The sequence below is a fragment of the Mandrillus leucophaeus genome, unplaced genomic scaffold, assembly GCF_000951045.1.
Source record: "Mandrillus leucophaeus isolate KB7577 unplaced genomic scaffold, Mleu.le_1.0 Scaffold40, whole genome shotgun sequence".
NCBI classification, from domain to species: Eukaryota; Metazoa; Chordata; class Mammalia; order Primates; family Cercopithecidae; genus Mandrillus; species Mandrillus leucophaeus.
The window spans coordinates 695058-712555 of record NW_012104254.1 but is presented as its reverse complement, the minus strand read 5'-3'; the positions used below and the strand labels follow the sequence as shown (position 1 = coordinate 712555).

At 36.8% G+C, this 17498-nt stretch overlaps 1 protein-coding gene across 1 annotated transcript; it reads left to right on the top strand.

The window, feature by feature from the left end:
• Positions 1-17087, top strand: RBM45 (RNA binding motif protein 45). The gene is made up of 10 exons (XM_011991829.1): positions 1-415; positions 3860-3982; positions 5653-5779; positions 7873-7995; positions 8784-8963; positions 11095-11224; positions 11402-11486; positions 11701-11864; positions 13448-13648; positions 16832-17087. Exons 1-9 carry the CDS (start codon positions 116-118, stop codon positions 13638-13640), a joined length of 1425 nt encoding a protein of 474 aa, XP_011847219.1. The 5' UTR covers positions 1-115; the 3' UTR covers positions 13641-13648; positions 16832-17087.
• The last annotated feature ends 411 nt before the right edge of the window (positions 17088-17498 follow it).

Genomic DNA, 17498 nt, shown 5'->3' with positions numbered 1-17498 from the left:
CTCTCTCTCCCGGAAGCGGAGCACCGAGCCCGCAAAGCCTGGGTGTGAGACAGCAGCGGTGGCAGACGCCGCAGAAGCAAATAGCACTGAGGCTCTTGCATTCAGGTGGAGTACCATGGACGAAGCTGGCAGCTCTGCGAGCGGCGGGGGCTTCCGCCCGGGCGTGGACAGCCTGGACGAACCGCCCAACAGCCGCATCTTCCTTGTGATCAGCAAGTACACGCCTGAGTCGGTGCTGAGGGAGCGCTTCTCGCCTTTTGGCGACATCCAGGACATCTGGGTGGTGCGGGACAAGCACACTAAGGAATCCAAGGGCATTGCTTTCGTCAAGTTCGCCCGCAGCTCACAGGCCTGCAGGGCCATGGAGGAGATGCATGGCCAGTGCCTCGGCCCCAACGACACCAAGCCCATCAAGGTGCGGGTGCCCGGGTCGGGGTGCCCTCGGGGGAAGGAGTGGGCCTTTCGGACCTCCCTTCACCTGCCGCTCTGCCGGGGTGAGGGAGGAGTGGAACATCCGTTCCCGGCAGCTGACCAGACAGCACCTGGCGTAGGGACAGGGGCTGCTTTGAGGAGAGGCTCCCCTCCCACGAAGCTGCGCTGGGTTGCAGGGAAGGGGACGGGAAGCGGAATGTTTGCCCCCCGAGAGCGGACCAGGCAACCGCGGCCACCGGGTGACAGAACAGCAGTGGCTGGGCCTCCCCTCTCCCTCGCCCTCACTAATCCACCAGCTCTTGAGTTCACTGCCAAACTCGTCCTAGCCTACTTCGAGTACTTTTCTGACCTTCTCCCAGATGCCCAGAATTTCCATTATAACAAACGGAAAAACTCTACTTTTCCTCAGGTAGAGATGAGATGTTAACAACTTGACAAAAGTACTTTAAACTGGGGACCTCTGGTGTTGGACGTTTTCCCAGTACCAGACAAAAGAATACATGTATATAATACTAAGTGCAGGTGTTTAAAACGATCACTGTTACATATTCATCACATTTTGTTGTTTTGGAAAATTATTTTGAACGAGCTCTGTTTCTGAAAGTGTTAATAGCATACATTTGGTTCTTGACCCTTTCTGTTACTGCAAATTTTCTTTGAAAGCAGACCAAAGTAAACTGCCTTAAGAAGAGCCAAATCATTGTGATAATGACACATGTCAGGAAGGATCATTTTGAGGGTTATTTGACATAATCTGTGCTTTCAGCACAGTGCCTCGCACAGGGTAAGCCCTCAATATGTCCTTGTTGTTGATCGGTAATAGCCAAGATGTCACTGCTTACTCCCTGTGATCTCAAATCAGGACTCAGTCCTGAGAATCTGGCAATTGCTTAAATTGTACCCTTCGTCTGCCCCATGTAAATAGTTGCTATGTATGTTATTCTGTTGGTACTTTGCACAAAAATATTTTCTCAATTTTTAAAAAAATTGTTTTCCAAATTGAGAATGGTATTATTATGGACTTATGTAAATAAAGGACTCAGAGATATTTCAGTCTCTGGAAGTCTTGCTCCATGCACAAAAGAGAAGGAGCCTGGGAATATACCAGCAACACGGTAAACAGTCCCTTCCTCCCACCTCTCCAACCCTCTGAAGTGTGTCAGAATAGGAGAGCAACAAAATTAATTTAGGGTCACAGCATACAGGATCAGGAGTTGACAAACTTTTTCTGTAAAGGGCTGGCTAGTAAATATTTTAGGCTTTGTGGGCCACATACAGTCTCTGTCACAAATCCTTGTCTGTTTTTACAGTTTTTAAGGACAGTTTTTACAGTCCTTAAAAACTGTAAAAACAGTTCTTACATCATGGGCTATTCCAAAAATGGAGCTGTAGTTTGCTGACCTCTGTAGCAGACTGATGTGTTTCATCACTGTCCAATTATGACCTTAGTGGAGAGGGTTTTTATATTTTGAGTGTAACATGGCCACAGAGCCCATGTGGACAACCCAAAAAAATGTGCCATATTTGAAATTGGTGGACCACCTTCCCCTGATAAATTTCTACAGGAGAAATTAAAGGCCCAGCACTGAAATGTACCCTCTCTTTTAGCTGCAGAGAAATTAAAGATCTTGTTCCCAAAAAGAAATAAACTACTATTTTCTTTGTCACATTTTTGACTATTCAGTTTTAGCCAGAAGGTTGTTTCACTGTAGTACCTAGCTAGACAGTCTAGTTTCATTTCTTTTCTTTTTTTTTTTTTTTTTTTTGAGACAGAATCTCGCTGTGTCACCCAGGCTAGAGTGCAGTGGCTTCTTGATCACAGCTCACTGTAGCCTCTACCTCCCAGACTCAAGCAATCCTCTTGCCTCATCCTCCCTCTCAAGTAGCTGGGACTACAGATGTGCACCACCATGCCCAGCTAATTTTTTTATTTTTCATAGAGACAGGGTCTCACTATGTTGCCTAGGCAGGTCTCAAACTCCTGGGCTCAAGCGATCCTCCCATTTCAACCTCCCATTACAGTTGTGAGCCACCACACCCTAACAGCCTAGTTTCATTCAGCAGCTGCAACTCGAGCCATCTTCGGCTGGAACACTCTTGTATTGTTTTCAGCATTTCCAGTTAAATTAATTCAGCTTCAGTATTTCTATTGTACTTTGCTTTTGCAAAGTTTCAGAGGATCTGTAACACAAGAATATTATCATACCAGGCCTCAGCCAGAAAAGATTGTCCAAGTAAAAGTTATTCTGTGACCAACTATGTTATCTGGCGGAAAGGGGGAAACCTAGAAAACAGAAGAAAAAAATCTTGGCTTTAGTTTTGCAAGAATGCTTCTTATCTAGAGCCTATGAACGCTCATAGTCTTTGAAGGTGAAAATTTATGGGCGAAATCTACCATGAGGAGGTTAATTATTTTACATACATTCTACATAGACTGTCTCCTTTGCAGAGATTTGAAACACCTCAGTCCTCTAAAATGTAGAAATCTGTGTTCTGATGGCACTTCCAATTTCATCTTACCTGAGAGTCTTTTTTTTTTTTCTCTAATGTCTTGGCATATACTTAAAGCTTCCCTATTTGTATTTCCCTATTTACCATTTATTACTGATATCAGCCACAAAACTCTAGTGGGCCATTTCTGTGTTACTCAATAGTTGTACTCATATAGTGCTTGACATATAGCATAGATTTACTGTAGGAATAACTAGAAGTAGACTATAAAGGGATATGTCTCTAATACTGTGGTTTTCTTAGTTGCTGCTTCCTACTCTGGAATTTCGTAAGTTCCAGTTTTCTCATGCTTTGATGATATAGAGCCCCCTTTACCAGCAGTGGATTAGAGACCAAGATATAGAGACCCCTTTAAAGGAAAGAGAAACAAACAATGCAAGGACCCTTGTTTATGGTGTTTTAATTTATTATATTACATTTATTCAAATTGCTCTGGCTAAAAACAAATGCAAAAGTAGAAATACATTTGGGAAAAAAACAATGCAGAGATTGGTATTAGCTCATAAAAAAAAGTCATTGCAGGCCCAGCACGGTGGCTCACACCTGTAATCCTAGCATTTTGGAAGGTCAAAGTGGGAGGATCACTTGAGCCCAGGAATTCGTGACCATCTTGGGCAACATAGCAAGACCTTGTCTCTATAAATGTTAAAAAATTAGCTGGGTGTTGTGGTATGTGTCTGTGATCCCAGCTACTTGGGAGGCTGAGGTGGGAGGATCACTTGAGCCTAGAATGTTGAAACTGCAGTGAGCCATGATCACACCACTACACTCTAGCTTGGGTGACACAGCGAGACCCCATCTCAAAAAAAATAAATAAATAAAAAGTCATTGCAAGAATAATTGCTTTTGAAAAAAATTTAAGAAATGGGAAAATAGTTGACATTATTTTATTTTGGGAGTTTTGTTTGTTTCTTAGGTTTTCATTGCACAGTCCCGATCATCTGGAAGTCACCGAGATGTTGAAGATGAAGAACTTACAAGAATCTTTGTTATGATACCGAAGTCCTACACAGAGGAAGATCTGCGGGAAAAATTTAAGGTACTTATTCTAATCAGCTAGCATATGTGATAACTCATAGTCCTATACAGGTTGTATGGGTACTAAATCTGAAGTGTCGTTGGAATAAGGTCAATAGAGTAGTCGTGGGGAATTATATAACTGTTTTCATCAATTTCAATCTACTTTTTAAATATTAAACCTAGCATAAATTAGTTTTCAAAATTAAAGAATATATAAAAACTGGAAAATATTAATGGTAGTCTCCCCCTACTTTATTGTGAAAGTAGAGATTCACAGAAATGAAGTATAAAACTCAGAAACTTTTAAGTAAAGTCACACAGTTAGTAGGTCGTAGAGCTATGATTTAAACCCAGGCTATCGGAGTCTGGAGCCTGCTCTTGGTCTTTAAAATTTCAAAGCATGCTCTTTTCACTCCCCTCTGTTGCCTGGCATGTAAAGGCGAATCAGGCAGACCTGAGTGTGTGAACTGTATTATCTAGTATTTAGAAAAGGCCTATGGTATGTTGACATGGTACTCATTCACAGAAAGGCTTATTCTTTGAAGAGTTTTTGTCCTAAAATTGGGCCTTTGAAGGAGTTATATTTAAAGAAGAAAACATAAGTATACCTCTGACCTATATAAATGAAATTTGAGGATAATTTTAAGTCTTTTTAGCCATTAACTTATGCAGTGATAAGCTTTCACACAGATTATTAAAAAGCAATTTTTAAATTGTTTTGAGTTGTAGTTCTTTATCTTTTTTCTACTAATCCTACCATGATTTGGGTGGCAACAAGCAAGAAAGAAAACAAGCAGTAAAAAGTAATTTTCAAACTTTCGCTCCTACCCCAATTGAGAATTCAATAAAATACTTCAAAAATAGTAAATACCAAAAACATATATTTTATGCCTCCTCCAGTGGTAAGGAAAATGTTTTTTACCTTAAATATTTATAAATTTTTATCTTTTCCTGAATGAACAAATATTACACTTTAATCTAGTGTACGATAATTAAGTTGACAATTGATTACTTAAGAATTTATAAAATAAATAATATCAATTATATTGCATATTTCTTTGAACATTAAAAGTAAGCACTACTGCATGTTTCTCAGAATAGTAACTTTCTGAGTGAACCAGCATATTTTAGAGATACTCTTTGAAAAGCACTCCTTCAAAAGAATACACAATCATTTATGTTCCTGTTAGAAGACAGACAAGTAATTATAGCTAATGTTCTTTGAGTGTGTTCCAAGCCCCATGTAAGCACTTTACGTGTTTTACTTCAATTAACCCTTAAACAACCCTGTGATGTAGATACTACTGTTAGGCCCATTTAATAAAGAGGTAGGCACAGAGAGAATAAGTAAACTGCCTGATTAATGAGTGGCTGATTCAAGATTTCAATCTAGAAAGTTTAATTCCAGAGCTCTGGCTCTTAACCACTGTTGAGCAAGACTTTGGAGCTATCCAGACCATGTACAAATTCTTACTCTTCTTCTGTGACTTTGTCCCTCTTTGGTTTCTCTAAAGCCTAGCTTCCTTGTCTGTGAAATAAGCATATTTGCATGTTGCAATATCTGCATAGTTTATACTGTTTATTTCTTTGTTTGCATGCAAGGGTAACATATAAACAACATTTTGGTTCTGAAATACTCTGTTCAATTAATTTTATGTCCCCGGAAATCATGTCTTTTAACTCTTTTAGGTGTATGGAGATATCGAGTATTGCAGCATTATTAAGAATAAAGTCACTGGAGAAAGTAAAGGTTTGGGCTACGTACGATACTTAAAACCATCACAAGCTGCCCAAGCAATAGAAAACTGTGATCGAAGTAAGGATATGTTTGTTTAACATTGTTAAAAACTTTTGTAAAAATTTCTGATTATTCTAAATAACTGAATTTAATATGGGTTTTTGATAATAACTGTATCTGCTAATGTAATTTTAGCAGTGGCTAAATATTTACAGTCCAAGGAAGAAAAATATTTTGGGGCTATGATTAAACATTCATTGAGGCACTATCTTGAAGAAATAAGAACAACTACATTAACTTAGTAAGTGAAATGCATACCTTGGGTATTATTTGTATAGGTTTTTAGGGTTTTTTAAGTGTATTTTAGAATTTTATGTATTAAAAACTTGACTTACCTTTTCAGGGTTTTTAAAATATTCTTTATATTTGTTTATATTTGATCTACATCCCAAAGAGTATAAAGTATAATTAATAAACCTATAGGTTAAGGATAAGATTTATAAGATGTGCTAACATAGGTAATTGATAGGGTTAATTTCAAGCTAGAATGACATGAATGTGATCTTCTGATGTTGCTGTATATATAAAGAATAAGAATTTTAAAGATGTCAAGGAGAATATTCTTTGTTGGTGTACTTCTAGTTAGGTATATTGATACGTAGAATGATTAAATTACTGGATTTTAGGACATTATAAAAATCTACACATACTGGAAATAATTACTGTTAATCAGTAGAATTCTTCGATACCCCGAAGGTACATATGAAAATTTTCTCTTAGATCCTTCTGAATTTCTCATTTAGCCAGCACTAACTGAGTACCTGCAGTATACTGATCAATATGCTAAGTAGAGAGATACAGATGAAGTATATGGCAGCCCTCACATTTAAGGAATTTATAGCTGTATTGGGTAGCCAAGATCTAATAGGCAAAAAATAAAGAATAATGGAAGAACTTTTTTAAAAGGCTCTTTGAAAGCAAGAAGTATGTCTTATTAGTCTGTCACTCCAGGTATCTAGTACAATAATAGGCCCTCAATAAAGATTTATTAAGCTCTCTATAAAAGTAACTGCCATTTATAGTAGACTCAGTAAGAATTTGCCAAATGAAAAAAAAATGTTCATAAGTGTATGGTAGAGTCTGTCAATGGTGAAAAACAAGTGTGCTGGATGAGCGTGGCAACACATGCCTAGGGGGTAGGACTTGTGTCTGGTGTGGAGTAGGCAGGACAGAACGTGAGAGCAGTGCTAGCAGAGGCACCATGCCAGGAATAAACATGTCTTTTGCTTAGTGTTGTGAAGGCAGCTGTCTGAGTAAAGCACAGTATTTCTGTTGAGACATTCTGAGACACAGTTAACTAGGTACATTGGAACATGGGAACAATATATGGGAGGTTAGGAAAAGTTCAAGGTTAGTCCGCATTAGAATTCCTTTGTAGATTATTTAGAAAGACAAAAGTAAGAACAGTTGATCTAACCCCATAGTATTAATGATAGATTTCCAGAGAAGAATTCAAACGAGCTGGTTTTATCCTTTTTTAAGCCACTGAATAATGTGAAGAAAACTGAACCCTTGAAATATGCCCATGTGCACATAAATGCACAATAAGCATTTTATTTAAAGTTTCAGAGGGTTCATGGAGTCTTCCCACCTTTTGAAGCTCATCCTTGGTCCCCTAGTTAAGAACCCTTGATCCAGAAGCAAAAAAAATCCAGTTAAAGGGCTGTTGTAATTAATTGAAGAGAATCTAAATTAAAAACAGAAGCAGGGAAGTTAGGGTAAAAGATAGCATATTCCATTTGTGCGCATTTCAAAGGAAGAACGTTGGTGACAGGTTAAATATGAAGAAGCCCTACAGGATTTTGATGTTGAGGAGCTTAAGTGAATGAATGATGATATTATCTGTAACAGGAGAAGATGGGAAGGGATAGCATAGAATTGCTGATCTTTCATGTCTACATTGACCCATAATTTGGTATACTTGCTGTTTGTCATTTACTCTTTGCCATCTTCCAGAAAGCAAAGAAGTAGGTCTGGAGGAGATGGCCATTGTATAGATTTTCCTTTGTACAATTATATTTATAAAGCTGAGTCAGGCACTAGCAATCAAGTATATTTGCAGGTATGTTAAATTTGCTATGAAACTTGAAATTCATGGGTTTTCTTTTCAGGTTTTAGAGCAATCTTGGCTGAACCTAAAAATAAAGCATCTGAATCCTCTGAACAAGATTATTATAGTAATATGAGGCAAGAGGCTTTGGGACATGAACCTAGAGTAAATATGTTTCCATTTGGTAAGTAGGCGACCTTTACTTTTAATAGTATAATGTAGTATATGCGATCTAACTTGGGTTTTAAAAAATACTCTGTTATCGGGCATCTATAAATTTCACCTAGTGAATAAAAATCTTAAATGTAGTTTTTTTTTATTCCTAAAAAGTGGATTATGACTCCTAAAGTTCTTAATATTTAATACTTATTTTGTTTAACTGATTTCTAATTATAGTTTTCTCTGTTTAATTACGCATTCCTCATATTAGAAACTATTGCCACTGCCACATATCACTGCCACTTTTTTGGGTGAGCTTCTGCCGCTGTACAGCTGACCAAAAACTTAAAAAGACATATGTAGATATCCTCTCAGTATGAGTCCTAAAATTTTGTCCCAGAACTACTGCTGCTTTAAAATTAGGGCTACAGAAAAGAGAGGAATGATAAAAGTAGAAGTTCTAATAGAAAAAGGGGAAAATGGGTAATGAAAGTGAGGCCTGTGAATGTTATTTGACATAAACTTTCAGGTAAAATACTTGCCATATTTTTAGTTTTGCATACTAAACTTATTTCTGTGAAATTAGACTATGCATTTCTTCTTATATTTCTGCATTAAAGGTAGGGGAGTGGGGAGAGTTGTCTGTTTTCTTGTCATTAGTCTCATCAGTAGTTCTGATGACCAGAAGCCTATTACCAAATACAGTGCCTTTATTCAGTACAATGGACTCTTTGTATTCTAGTATTTAAAATGTTAAGTGAATTGTTGGCTGTGTAAAAATCTAAAGATTTCCTTTTTTTTATATTGTTGGAGAACAACAATCTGAATTTTCAAGTTTTGACAAGAATGACAGCCGAGGCCAGGAAGCAATCTCCAAACGCTTGTCAGTTGTATCAAGAGTTCCTTTCACTGAAGAACAGCTTTTCAGCATTTTTGATATAGTACCAGGATTGGAATATTGTGAAGTTCAACGAGATCCTTATTCAAATTATGGTAAAATAATATTCACATTAATATATATATATAGAGAGAGAGATATATATACACACACACACACAGAGTTTTGTTAAAATGGCTTTTCCCAGTGGCACTTTTATGTCAGATACTGCTCATGTGAGAGGAATTTTATCTTCCCTTTTTCTCTACTTTAGACTTCAAAATATGGTGATACCTTAATAAACAAAGCCCTGGAAATATATCTTCTTTTTACAAAATTGTTCACTGTAAAATATATTTTAACTCCCACAAAATATAACATTCTGTATTCCAGTTGCACAACAAAAAATACCTCAGGATAGAGCCTCTGTCTCTGTGTACTCTTTTGGTTAATGCTAGACAAAGTTATGAAACTCACAAAGTTTCCTCCTCATTCCTCCCTAGATCTCTTTCTCTTAAATTTATATCCCTCCTTCCGTTCATTCCAAGTATCTAAATGCCCTACTTCTCTCTCTGCTTCTTCCAATTCTCAGTGGAAGCAAGACTCCAATATCAGCCATTTGAACTTATTAATTAGTTAATTGATTACACCCATTATCTAGCATTAGCTAACCCATCTTTGTGTTTTAAGCTTTTGATTTTATTAAGGCTCTTTGTTAATAGAGGCATTGTGGCATAATGGGCAAGTTTGGCATTCCATTTTGCATCAGAATCAGGTACAAATCCCAGCAGTGGCATGTAGCTTTGAGACCTTGGCAATTTGCTTATCCCCTCTGAGCCTCTCTTTCCTCATATGTAAAATGGGATCATTGATACCTTCTTTGCCAGGGTTGGGTAAGAATTAGAGATAATATATGTAAAATAACCTAATGCAAGTTCTGGCGTGTAATAGGGCACTCAGTAAATCTAAGAGTTTTTTTTTTTTCTTTGTTAGTGAGGGGTGGTAGAGAAATCATACTTGGTTGGCATTTCTTCCAGTTTTGTAAGGATACCTGATTTAGTCCTTTTAGAGTGACATGGTTGTTGACATAGAAGTAGTGATGTGAGTTTGGTCATGTGGATTAACAGGACTAAGGTAACTCTACCCTTCATACAGACACCCCCACATACTCACTAGTACCTGACCCAGCACTAGTCTTTTTGTAGAGCTGTCTTTGAGCCATCCCCAACCTTAACCCGATCATATGTTGTCATTCTCCGTTCTAAGACATTTTTGTGTTCTCTGGCACATTTGTTATATGCATATGAAGTTGTATTTATTTTGTTTTGTTTCCTCCCTTGTATCTGGTATGTTGAAATGTATTTGTTCCTGTACCTCCTGTTTTGTTTCTCTGGTTGGATGTGTCTGAAACATATGTGTCATTGGAACATCTTTTTATTAAGAGAGGTGTCATCATATAGTTCGAATCTCATTTGAATTAACTTTATATGGTCATTTGATTTCTGCATTTTATTTTAATTCCATTAAAATATTGGATGCTTGGGTTTCCGGATGAACATAAATTTATAAGTGTTTCCCCAGTGGTTTGTATTATAAATATGAAAACCTTTTGATTGTGTCACAAGCTCCTGGGCTCTCTAAGGAATGCATTATAACATTGTCCCTGCCTTCAGCATCACCCTCCTAAATTGAAATTCATCCCTTTGGCAGAAATCTCTCCAAAGGAATATAAAATATATCACTTGTGATCTGAGATCCTCTGTTCCCTATCTTTTTGTTTTTCATTCAAATCACTTTTCCTCTCTACTGCTGCAGATAGCCAGGATGAGTATATATTCTTTTCAACTATCACTTCTCATTTCATTTCCTACCCAGTATGGTTGGGAAAATCTTAAAATTTCAAAGTAGATTTCAAAGAATAAAAATTTAGATTTTTAAGTATATTGGTGTCATATAAGAAAAGCCAGTATCCTAAAATTAAATTTATTAGACAGGGTGTATGTTAATATTCCATTTTCCTTAAAATATCATGTTCATATTTTTCCCTAAATTATTTCTTCCTTTTGTAGGAATACACTTGTTGCACACATGATAACAGAACTGTGTTTTCTGATACATTTGGCTCTGTATTTACTAGTTATGTGATATTAGAGTTCTATATGGTTTCACTTTTGAGATAGATTGTAACATAGGCCTTAGGCACTCAATCTGCTTTCTTTTTTCATTTCTGTATATTCTCTATTTTAGGTCATGGAGTGGTTCAGTATTTTAATGTAGCATCAGCTATTTATGCAAAATACAAATTACATGGATTTCAGTACCCTCCTGGGAATCGAATAGGTGTTTCCTTCATTGATGATGGAAGTAATGCAACAGAGTAAGTACCATTCCAGGAGTGTCTAAAGCCGAGCTTTGAGTGTACATGATTGATAGGACTTGAAGAATAAAAATAGAAAACAGTTGACCTCTCAGGTGAGAAAGTCACACAAAACAAGTTACTGTTAAAAGACTGAATATTTTCAGTTTTCTGTAAATTATCAGTTATTGTCTCCAGTCTCCTTAGAAAAATGGCAACACAGATGGTAGCTGCACAGCTTGCGTCGATGGTGTGGAATAACCCAAGTCAGCAACAACTTATGGTAAGTAGGTAAGAATTTAACCTTTATAATATATCAATAGCATATAAAATAAATATGAAGAGAAATCATACTTTGTTGATTGTCTATGTAAGAAAATTTTCAGAGCTATAGTGGAAAACCACATAGATGCCATGATACATATCTGTCTTTAGCTCTTGGCCAAAAATCCCTGAAGGGCATTTTTTTCTTTTTCTTGTTTTCTACCTGTTAACAGCAATTTGGAGGAAGCTCTGGATCACAGTTGCCTCAAATCCAGACAGATGTTGTACTTCCATCATGCAAAAAAAAAGCCCCTCCTGAAACTCCTGTGAAAGAAAGACTTTTTATTGTGTTTAATCCTCATCCTTTACCTTTAGACGTATTAGAAGATATATTCTGGTAAGAAAGTTACACTTTTTGTTATATTTTATTTACACTAGTAATTTAATTATTCTCATAATCTAGACACTTCCTTCCTCCAGTACCTATCAGGTAGAGATGATTTGTTCTCTGGTTTTAAAAACTCCTCATTTGTATCACCTTTTTCAATTTCTGATTATTTTCTTCTCTTGTTTATCAGTCACACATCCTAAGGCTCCATACAGAATTTCCTGCTATTTTGTTTTTGAAGACGTAAAATGGGCCTGGTGCAGTGGCTCATGCCTGTAATCGCAACACTTTGGGAGGCTGAGGTGGGAGGATCGCTTGAGCTCAGGAGTTCAAGATCAGCCTGGGCAATACGGCAAAACCCCATCTCTACAAAAAAGACAAGAATTAGCCAGGCATGGTGGTACACACCTGTGGTCCCAGCTACTTGGGAGGCCAAGGTGACAGGATTGCTTTTGCCCAGGAGGTCAAGGTTGCAGTGCACCAAGACTGTGCTACTGTACTCCAGCCTGGGTGACAGAGTGAGACCCTTTTTGTTTTTTGTGTTTTTTTTACTAAGCATCTTCTGTTTTGTTGAAGGTTCTTATTTATTTTTGTGTTTTTAACATAACTCCTTTCTTTGGTTTTTCTTTTAGGCCTTTTTCCCATTTGCCTTACAAGAATGTTAGTGAATTAGATAGATAGGAAACTTGTTAAAGAACTGCACAAAATATCAGGGACATAATGTGATAGTATATTGAGGCTCAAAAGGAAAAAAAAATCAGGACATGGTTCAAGTATTTTGACCTTTATTTAACTGATATATTTAGTTTTTTTCTTGAACCTCTTCTTTGTTCAAGGCAGGAACTGTGCTAAGTACAAGAGACATTATGTAAACAAAGTATTAAATGGACAAGACATTATAGTTCTTGTCCTCTTAGAGCTGATCTCATGTAGGAAACAGACAGGTAAACAGAAAATTACAACCCGGTGTGATTGTTGCTGTGATAAGGAATGTGTAAGATACATAGGAGGAGCAGTTACCTTAGAAACTCTGAGAAGCCTTGAAAGAAGGCAGGTGTATGTGGAGACCTGAAGGATAAAAATAATTTCTCCACAGGTGAAAGCTGGGGGTATGCATGGTTATTTCTGCCATAGAGAATGTAAAAGAAGGGCTATTAGATAGGTAATTTGAGAGATTGTTAGGGAAGATGAAACTAAAGAGTCCAAGGACCATGTCAGAAAGGCTCTTGAGCTATCTTAAGGGATTTGTTGTCACCATGGAGGCAGTGGGGAGCTGCTGAGGGGACTTTTAGGGAGTAAATGATCATATTTATGTTTTAGAAAGATCACTCAAAAGACAGAGTGGAAAATGGATTGAAGAGGGACAAGCCCAGGGGTAAGGAAACTAGTGAAAAAGGAATTAGATTAAGGAAAAGATGATGGTCTGAATGAGAATGAATAGAATTGACTGATTGAGATGTTTAAGATGACATGAGTTGGATGTCAGATGTGGGGAGAAGGGTGAAAAAGGAGTCAAGAATGGACTCCAAATTTTAGACCTGAGAGGCTGTATTTATCAATTTTGGTTGATTATTTTTTTCACTTTGTTTCAGTCGTTTTGGTAACCTGATCGAAGTTTACCTTGTATCAGGAAAAAATGTGGGGTATGCCAAGTATGCCGATAGAATAAGTGCTAATGATGCCATTGCCACTCTACATGGAAAGATTCTGAATGGGGTGAGACTGAAAGTTATGCTGGCAGATTCGCCAAGAGAAGAGTCTAACAAACGGCAAAGAACTTACTGATTCTTGAGGTAAGCCCTTTTTAATCTGAATTTTAAAACATATTGAGTAAATAGTATGTGAGGAATATGTGTAAGTACTTTATGAACTTTTCTTTTTAGTGATTTAGAAGTTGTCAGTTAAAAGAGCTTTGCAACTATTTAAACTTTAAAAATTGTTGACATTTACTGAAGAATATTTTTGCCCTTCTATAAAATAAAATCACATTTCAGTTTTGTTTTTTGTTTGTGAAATCTTAGATTTTAAGAATTTGACTTTTTATTATGTGCTTATATAAACTTTAAAATTGTCCAGTGCTAGAATAAGCATCGCTTTTTAAAAAATTGAAATACTTCTAAAGATTTTTAACTTGAAGAATTGGTGTCTTGAGTTATGAATTGAGGTAATTTATAACAGTCGTTTAGAAAGATAATGTTTTGACTTCTCTCTAATGAAATGCCTAAAAAGCAATATCAAATAATATATCATTTTTGGACCTTTTGAACCTAAATATAGGTGTTTTCTGGACTTATATTTGTGAGTTTGTGCATTAAAACAGTACCTTCAGAAAATGTTCTCGTGTGCATATATGTATTTTTTAAGAAAACCTAACAATTTACCAAAAACTCTTTATTGTAAATTTTGATATATACAGCCATATGAATTCCATTTCCTATTTTATTTATTAGTTTCCAAAAATCAAACTCAATTTCTTTGACTGTGACAGTTAGTTTATATCTGTGTGGTTTGGGGAAACATTCCTTAAAGTTTGGCTTTCTTTTTTTTTATCTTTTTTTCTGAGAGGTCTCGGTCTGTCACCCAGACTGGAGTGCAGTGGTGAGATCTCAGCTCACTGCAACCTCCACCTCCTGGATACAAGCGATCCTCCTGCCTCAGCCTCCCCAGTAGCTGGGACTACAGGCGTGTACCACCACACCCGGCTAATTTTTCATGTTTTTAGTAGAGACGGGGTTTCACCGGGTTTCGATCTCCTGACCTCATGATTTGCCCGCCTCAGCCTCCCAAAGTGCTGGGATTACAGGCATGAGCCACTGTGCCCAGCCTAAAGTTTGGCTTTTTTTATTCTGTAAAATAATTCTGAATTTCAGGGGAAGCTGTTTTCCTGTTCACACACACCAACTTTCCAAGTCTACTATAGGTCAAATGTAGTAGATGGCAGGCACTTTGAATTCAGTTTGAAGTTACTGGCTTGAAAGCTTTATTTTTTTCACTTAAGATTTTCTTTCTGACCAATTGTGTGAGCTAGCACATATGAGAATGAATCCTGCCAGGCATCACTGCTGATGACCCTTCCTCTCCTAGAACAGATCACATAATTAGTTCCTCCTTCATAGAAGGCATTTGACAAGAGAAAGTGCCCATTGGGCCCGTTATGAATAATTCTAATTTTTAAATCTTTTAAAATGTTTTATTAAATGACAAAACCACTCTCATTGTACCATACATTGTTAGCAATTTAACCCTGGATATATTAAATTGGCAGTGAGAAAGAATTAGCAAGCATTTTTTCCTGTTTATGGATAAAATGTTAAGAATGAATTCTGTTTGGACAAGCTATTCTCTAGCATGCAAAAAATGTGTTTTTTCTAGTCTGTGAATATTTCAAGAATAGGAAATAGTTCTTGCTTTTACTCAATAAATCTTTGTCCTTAAAAAGGACAATAATATAGACTTTAGACTTCTCAGTATAGAAAAGTATATAAATTACTCTTATGGTTGAACCTTTTCTAATGATTATTTACATGTTAAAGAGAATATTGGGCTTAAAATAAAAAGCCATTTAACTGTGACTGAGCTGGTCTCTACGCTTTTTTTTTTTTTTTTTTTTAAACACAGAATCTCACTCTGTCACCCAGGCTGGAGTGCAGTGGCCTGATCTTGGCTTACTACAACCTCTGCCTCCTGGGCTCAAGCAGTCCTCGCAGCTCAGTCTCCCAAGTAGCTGGGACTACAGGCATGTGCCACCGTGCCCGGGTAATTTTTTTTTGGTAAGACAGGGTTTTGCCATGTTGCCCAGACTGGCCTTGAACTCCTAAGCTCAAGTCATCTGCCTTCCTCGGCCTCCCGAAGTGCTGGGATTACAGGCATGAACCACTGCACCTGACCCTCTTTGCCTTTTTGAGCCCCAGTTTTCTCATAGGGCTTTTGAGAGACAATGAGTCAACAAAATTCCTTGTAAAATGAAAGAAAGGCTTTGCCAGTCTAAGCTAAAACTCTTGCATTTGTAGCTTCAGTGAAACCTTTGAGATGTCCTCTTATCTAAAATAATGACATCCAAATGATCAGAAACTATAATGATATAAAACTACCTCATGGCCAGTTGGTACTGTGAGAACTAAGCCTCATAATACCACATTTTTCCCTTAAACTCATCCAATTTCCTACATTAGAGGAATTGCATATTCGGCATGGCTGTTCACAAAAATTTTAATCTCTCATTTTTCCCTTTTTTGAACTGTTACACATATTCAGGGCAGAGATAAAATAGGGGTCAGGTTAGCTGAAATGGCTATTTGGATAGGATACGATTAGCTACACGGTTTTGAATTTCTTCTAATTGCAGCATGGCTTTTTTATTTTTGCTGCGGATCTTCTATTTACAATGGACTCCATTATGACTCTTCTTCTTTGTTGGTATATTAAATAAATATATTACCTTATTTTAAGGTTCGATAAAATACTGTGGAAGACTTTCCCAAATTTTATATGATTGTGACAAGTTTTGGGGGGTAGGTGCACTTTTTTGTTTGTTTCTTTAATTTTTAAGAGGCTGCAAACACAATTCATGAAGGCTGGTTTATTTTATCTCTGAGGTATGGGCCTGGGATTAAGTGAGTCATGCCCAGGAAATAGAAGCAGCTGATCCAAGGATATAACGTTGAAAGTAGTTGAGTTCTATTTTGAGATGGGTCTGATAACCACAATGTAATTCTCTATTTGAGGAAAATAGAAATTTTAGTATTTCAGAGAATCGGATTTTTTATTAATTCACAACACTTTCCCTCTAGAAATTCAGCACCTGCATCGCCCTTCTGAGTAAGTTTGGTTTTGTTTGGGGGCAGCTATGATTAAGCAGATAACATTGGGTATATTGAAATAAAGGAACAATTCCTAACATTTTAGGAATACTACAACAGCTATTTCCTTTCCTTTCAGGTGATGATTTTCATACTTGTGTTGTGTTCTTTCTACAGAACAAAGACTAAATAATGACATAATCCTCAGCTGACTGACTGAAAATGTGACTGGACGCATTCCCTGTGGACAGTTGACAGCTTTTTTTTCATATACCTGATAGTCTGTGTACAGCATTGTTTTGTCTGGGAAGCAGGGATTGCTGACATGTATTTTTGAATCCATACGTTAATGCTAAAACGAATATAGTAGTTGTTCCTTAGAGCAATATGTTGTTACGTGTAGCAGAAATAAAGTTTTCTTTGCTTAACTAAATCATGACTTATTTATGTGAAAGACAAGAATGGAAAAATTCAATAGACAGTCTTTAGAATTTGACTAAATGACATATGTCATTGATTTTGAGATGCACATCTTTCTCATTTTAACACCCCTGAAAGTAGAAGCATCTCGATGTCAGTTGTATCGCATAATGTAATTAACAACCTTATTTTCTTTCTTAATAAAACATGAAAAGGTGCTTTTTTTCCATCAATTGCATCTTAGAGTCAATAAAATATGGTAATTGCTACTCAATCTATACATGGAGCTTAACTGTTTACACTTAATCTAAGGACAAAAGACAAAATCATTGGAAATATTTTATACAGTATTTTTTTTAGTTATATCAAAATGTGTTGGTAGTTTTGTAAAGCTCTTTTAAGATTATAAGGGAACAGTGATAAA

Coding starts and splice junctions, on each gene's coding strand:
- RBM45 (XM_011991829.1), top strand. CDS start 116: ATGGACGAAGCTGGCAGCTCTGCGAGCGGCGGGGGCTTCCGCCCGGGC. Junction 5,780..7,872: donor AATAGAAAACTGTGATCGAA/GTAAGGATATGT, acceptor TTTTCTTTTCAG/GTTTTAGAGCAATCTTGGCT. Junction 7,996..8,783: donor AGTAAATATGTTTCCATTTG/GTAAGTAGGCGA, acceptor ATATTGTTGGAG/AACAACAATCTGAATTTTCA.